The following is a 6000-nucleotide window of genomic DNA, read 5'->3' on the forward strand; positions in this document are numbered from 1 at the left end:
TTTTTTAATGTGTATAAGAGTTTTGCTTGTATGCGTGTGTGGAGATCACTTCATGCCAGGTGCCTGTGGAGGTAAGAAGAGGGCACTGGATCCCCTAAAACTAGAGATGAGGTGTTTGAGCCACAGTATGAGCACTGAGAAACAATACTAGGCCTTTCACAATAGCACCAATTGCTCTGAACTACTGAGCCATTTCTCCAGTCCCTCAACAATCATGTCTTAATGTCTCCAGAAAGTCTGCTCTCTCCATCATGACAACAAGCCAATCAACATGACTTTGTTCTGCTACCTGGTGTTCCTGATGCTGTTTGGGTGGAAACTACTAATGATGTTCAATAGCAGTCTATTAATGATTATTTTAAGCAGAAAGAATTTCATTGAGGACAGATACTAATGGCAGTAGTTAGGAAAGGGAAGGAATACAGGGAAAGGATTGGGGATTTCTGGGCAAGAGAGATGTGATACTTCCAATGGGAGTCTCCAACTAAGAGAGACCATAAACCTTTTAGAAGGTCTAGAATTCTAAAATTTAGGACCTTCTAAAAAGAATTCACCTTCATTAGACTAGCTTCCTTCCTGTCCATCTCATATTCTCTTGTCTACCACAGTGAGCACAACATTACCATGTTGTGATTTTTTTTAACATGTTGTGTCCCTCTTCAGCTTCACTACTGTGAAGCTAATATGAGAAAGTACCTATATTGAGTGTGTTAGTTGCTTTTCTGATGCAGTACTCAAACACTATGGAGTTTATTTTGTCTTACTATTCCAGAGGCATAAGATGTCACAAAGGCAGAGTATGCATGGCAGCAAGTGGCAGTTATGGTGGCACAAGCAGAAAGTGTAGTGCTCACATTTTTTAAGGTATAAGCAAAGAACAGAGATCAAATTAGGAGTTGGCCATGCTTTTTACGCTAAAGTCCACTCGGTGACATACATCTTCTAGCAAACCTGCACCACCTAACAGCAGCACCAGCTGGGGACCAAGTGTTTAAATTCTTGGACCACAGAGATGTTTCTCATTCAAGCCACCATGGATGATAAATAATCGCATCTAGTACAGTAATAATCAATATGATGCTAAACTATTAGAAGTAAAAGGTCACTTTAGCATTTTTAATTATCTAAACTTTGAAAATATCCTTGGAATAGGAAACCTCTGAAGTCAAAAGGAAATCAGAAAGGAGGGTCACTCAATTCTCTCACCTTCCCCATCAAGGCCACATTCGTTAAGACCAAATGTTTCTGTGTGCCTACATCAAAAGGAAGTATGGAATCCCCATATTTTAAATAGAATAAAATACATCATTCTAAGATAATGAATTTTGTTTCTAAAACTCAGAAACCCAAAATATGCAGAGAACAAGCATACATATCCCTAAAAATGGTTTAATTACAAATTATCACTTAATGGATGCAACTGGAGATTATTATGTTAAGTGAACTAAAATCCAAGAAAGACAAATAAGTTTTCTATTTTTGATAGATTCTAGATTTTACATATATACATAAATTGTGTGTATATGCCAGTAAAAGCAAATCTGTATAGGAGATTTACAAAGCTGACTCAAAGAAGGGGAGAAAGGAAAGAAAGGGAGGTATAGCTGAAATTTCTAGACCCACCAGAAGTTAAATGATGACACAGAGACTTATAAAATTTTAGTATAACTTAGGAATTTAGCTTGTGCTACCTGTAGTGGGATATCTTCCCAGTATATTTGTATAAAGCTCAGCAATTGGGCTGTATGAGCGGTAGGCAGAGTGAGGAGTCAGGAGAGGAAAAGGAAAGGAAGAGGAGGAGCTAGGAAAGAGCTAGAGAACCGGAGGAAGAGGAGGAGAGGATGGTGGAAGATGACTCTAGCAGTCTAAGGTAGTTGTAAGATCTAGGTTAGGTACTGGTTAACACCTCTAATTGTGTGGGCATCTTGTTAACTGAGCATTACCAAATATATAAAGCTATTGGACAATCTTTAAGCATTAGAGTCTCATTTCTACAGGGTACTGCATGGATGACAGGATGGTCTGGGCTCAGCCAAGCATTGCGGAGAAAGCATGGTAGATTGGCAGAGCCATCTTCCACGCTGGCATCTCGTGGGTACCAGGGCTGGTACCTCTGGCTGCTCTGAGCCAAGCAGCAGCAAGAGCACCCTGCCACTCTTGGCCTCAGCCCTTGTCTAGTCGGGAACATGGCAGCCCCATAACAAGAAGCCAGATTGGGTGCTGCCATATTAAATATTAACCACAACAGCTACCTTCCAGCTAGCTCATCTAGCTTAATCTTATTATCACAGCCTGAAACTTGCCACGTGGCTATATCTTTACCTCTCTCAGTTTCTATATGTCCAACCACATCCTTGTCCAGCTAGTGATTACCCTAGCCTCTGATTTCTCTCCCATCATCCCTGTCTCTCTCCCAAGAAGTCCCACCTTCCACTTCCTGCCCAGCTATCTTCAAATCTTTATTAAAACCAATCAGAAAATGCCTTAGACAGGTGAGGAAGAACAGAGACACACCTTTGCACAGTGTACCCCATCAGAAAGGAATAAGGTCACTCATTACATAATATACTTATGTGAAAAATCTCCTTCAAAAACAGTGTACAATGAATAGATCCGAATTTAAAAATGATCACTTAATTTAACTATAACCAGTGTTCTGCTATGATTATGATGGTAATATGGGAAACAAATAGCAAAATAGATGAATTCAAAGACAAATTGATCTCTAATCCAGTAGAAAAAGAAGATTCATATTTTACAAAAATTATCTGAAAAGACATGTAGCACTAATTACTACCAGTCATACAATGCTAGCCACTGTGCAAAGCACCCTCCATTGTTGTCAGATCACATGTGTCTGCCTGTAAGAATCCATCACCAGCTGCCTGTTGATTGTTGATGTTCCTTTAGAGAAAGGATGGAGTGAGAAGTGTCCTTGAACCCTCATCTGAAGTTCCAGATGACCATTTCTATTCAAGTCTGCCCTAACTGCACAAGCCTGGGAGTCTTGGAAGGTGCTAAGGTATAAGCTGGGGTGGTTAACTGGGAGAAAGTCTATCTATGAGGATCTGGAGAAGACATTGTCCATGCTGGTAGAAGACTTTACAATGCAGTTGTCTTCACACTCCTGTAGGCAACTCTTCATCCATGCTTTATAAACTTTAGAAGTTAGCAGAATAATTTCATTGATAGTGATGCAGTCTGTACTCTCCTAACATCAACCTAGTAATTAGCACCACATTAAAAAGTCATTACCACTCATCAATCATGCTTCAAAATAATTTTATCATCTTATACTCAATACCTAATATTCCACAGAAAGGTAAATATGGAGAAGATCTTTTACCAATTACACTGGGGTATTGTACTATCAATAATATAGGGCCTTTACAACATTGCTTCTCATTCCTATCCTACCTGAATGTTAGTTCTGCCTTCCACAGGACTTAAAGCCACCCTCAATCCATTAGCTAATGCATTCCACTTCAAGGACTGAGTGATCTGAGGACTCAACACCCTTAAGAATCAGGAGCAAATCACATCTGACATTTGTATCCCATTAAAAACTCACATGATACCATACATACATGTTTGTTTCTCTGTGTTTGCAGTTAAATTTGAAATGGTCAAAGGCAAAAAATGTATTCTGTTTCTCTATATTTACACTGCCCAAAAAAATGTAAGGAATACACAGGTTAAAGCATGTGAGCTGAATGAATGAAAGAAGAAATGGCAGATCTCTGGTACATCCAGGAAGCAATGACAGATTGCTTAATTCTTCCTTGACAGGAATCTTGGAAATATGAGGAAGATACTTGGAGTATTGGGTGCTGTTGCTTCCTTTGTTGTGAAAGCAGCAGCATGCTTGAGCTGTACATCACATACCTGCCAAGGATAAAAGGGCTGCTGCCCTGGACCATTCACCCATAGCCTCTTCAGCACAACCTTCTTTTCCTGCATTTGCTGTATCTGGTAAGTACCTAATTAGGAACAGAAACTCATCTAAGAGGGTGTTGGGATAACAAGCAGAATTTGACCTAGGTGAAAGAAGCAGAGGTGTCCAGTGTGGAGGCAGCAGGAAGTGGACCTGCAAGGTTCCAAGAAACAGGGAGTAGAATACAGATAGGGACCTATGTAGGTACATCAGGGCTTGTGACACATCAGAGTCCTGGCTCTCAGCTTTACCTCCACTCTGCTGAGAGGTCTGCATCAGTACAGAGGATTCTCCAAGAGTCATTTTCCCATTACCTGTATTTGCTACAGTTCAACAGAGAGCTACTTAGAAGTATCCTCATTCCCTTCTGCAAGCAGGGCAAAATGGAAGACAGTGTTTCAGGTTATGGAGATCAGTTACCCTTTGCTCCTTGGTCTGAGTGTATTTACTAGGAATGCATGCTGATCTATCTGATAGTCTTGAGAATGCTGTACTCAGATGTATGGGCACCTCCATGGTCCTATTTATTTCATAGAGATCTTGGCTTAGGAAGCAGATAAGTCATGGAAGGCATGTGTTTGACAGACTAAGTCAGTAGACATTCACCAGAAGCTTCTCCCTGTAATGTTTCTATTATACTCTTCTAGGTCAAGTTCCTGCCAAGATGTCCTGCCAGCAGAGCCAGAAGCAGTGCCAACCTCCTCCCAAGTGCCCCTCCCCAAAGTGCTCCCCAAAATGTCCCCCAAAGAGCACAGCACAGTGTCTGCCTGCAGCCTCTTCCTGCTGTGCTACAAGCTCTGGAGGCTGCAGTGTCCCCAGCTCTGAGGGAGGCTGCTGCCTGAGCCACCACAGGCGCAGGTCCCACAGATGCAGGCGCAGGAGCTCCAGTTCCTGTGACCATGGCAGTGGTCAGCAGTCTGGGGGCTCAGGTTGTGGCCACAGTTCTGGGGGCTGCTGCTAATCTGGACAGCCCAGTTGAAAAAGGAACACTATCAAAAACACGACTACAAATCTTCCCCAATGTTCAGTCCTCTTTCTCAGTTTCTCTGTCTTCTTTACATGCTGAGATGTTTCCCAAGAGAACTCAGCTCTCTCCTGGCTCTTTCTGTTCTCCTCAATCCCACAGAGCAGGTACCTTGTTATCTTGAGAGCTTTTGATAACTGCCTGGGTAATTATCATCCTGTACTTGACCCTGTGGAAAGTAAAGATCTTGTTTTTCAACAGCACTATGTCTCTCATGTCTAGCTCTATGTGTGTGTCTCCTACTGCTCTGTTCCTCTAGCCAGTACTATTTAGCATGTAGAGTAAATGTGCCTTCACAAAAGAGCAGCATGGTGGGGCTGGGGGAGGGTGTTGCATCAGGAAGAGGAGAGGCCATTGTCTTTGATTCCTGTGGGAGACTTGACTACTGTATAACAAGTGTGGTAAGTGTTCTGACTGGTACCCAGATTCTATTAGAAGGCAAAGACTAATCTTAGAAGAGGTGTCCCTGGATTCCTAACAAAGAAACAGGAAAAGGGGAGTCAATGGAAGCAAAAACTATAAGACAGGTAGTAATTAGTGCTGGAAGATGCAGTCTAGTGGGAACTATAGATTGGGTCTCAGAAACTTACCAGTACCCCAAGAGCTCACTCAGAAAATATGATCAGGATTCCAAATAATAGTAAATCTATTTTAGGTGAAAAGAAAATGGGGCCAATCAGTCAGTGTGCTGGCTAATTTTATGTCGTCTTCACATGGGCTAGAGTCATTTTCTAAGAGGAAACCTCGTTTAGAAATTTGCCCCTCTAGATTGGCTTGTGGACACATCTATACCTATAATAGGGGCGTTAAGTTGAATCTTTTCTCAAATACACAGCCTGGACCAACTGGATCAGACATAATAACTTGAAGACAAGATACAGTAGAAATAAAGACAAGAGACATGTACTGGAGGTCCTGAGTGCCATAATAATGCAAGCTAAGCATTATTCCTCTGTGGCCTCTGCCTCAGCTTCTGACCCTGGGTTCCTTCCCTGATTGAGTTGCTGCCCTGACATCTGTCAGTGACAAATTACAAACTGTA

At 41.8% G+C, this 6000-nt stretch overlaps 1 protein-coding gene across 1 annotated transcript; it reads left to right on the forward strand.

Moving 5' to 3' along the window:
* Positions 1-3840: 3840 nt before the first annotated feature.
* Positions 3841-5161, forward strand: LOC117707801 (late cornified envelope protein 3A-like). Its single transcript, XM_034501330.2, has 2 exons — positions 3841-3972; positions 4582-5161. Exon 2 carries the CDS (start codon positions 4599-4601, stop codon positions 4893-4895), a length of 297 nt encoding a protein of 98 aa, XP_034357221.1. The 5' UTR covers positions 3841-3972; positions 4582-4598; the 3' UTR covers positions 4896-5161.
* Positions 5162-6000: the final 839 nt, after the last annotated feature.

Source organism: Arvicanthis niloticus, chromosome 4 (assembly GCF_011762505.2).
Source record: "Arvicanthis niloticus isolate mArvNil1 chromosome 4, mArvNil1.pat.X, whole genome shotgun sequence".
NCBI lineage: Eukaryota > Metazoa > Chordata > Mammalia > Rodentia > Muridae > Arvicanthis > Arvicanthis niloticus.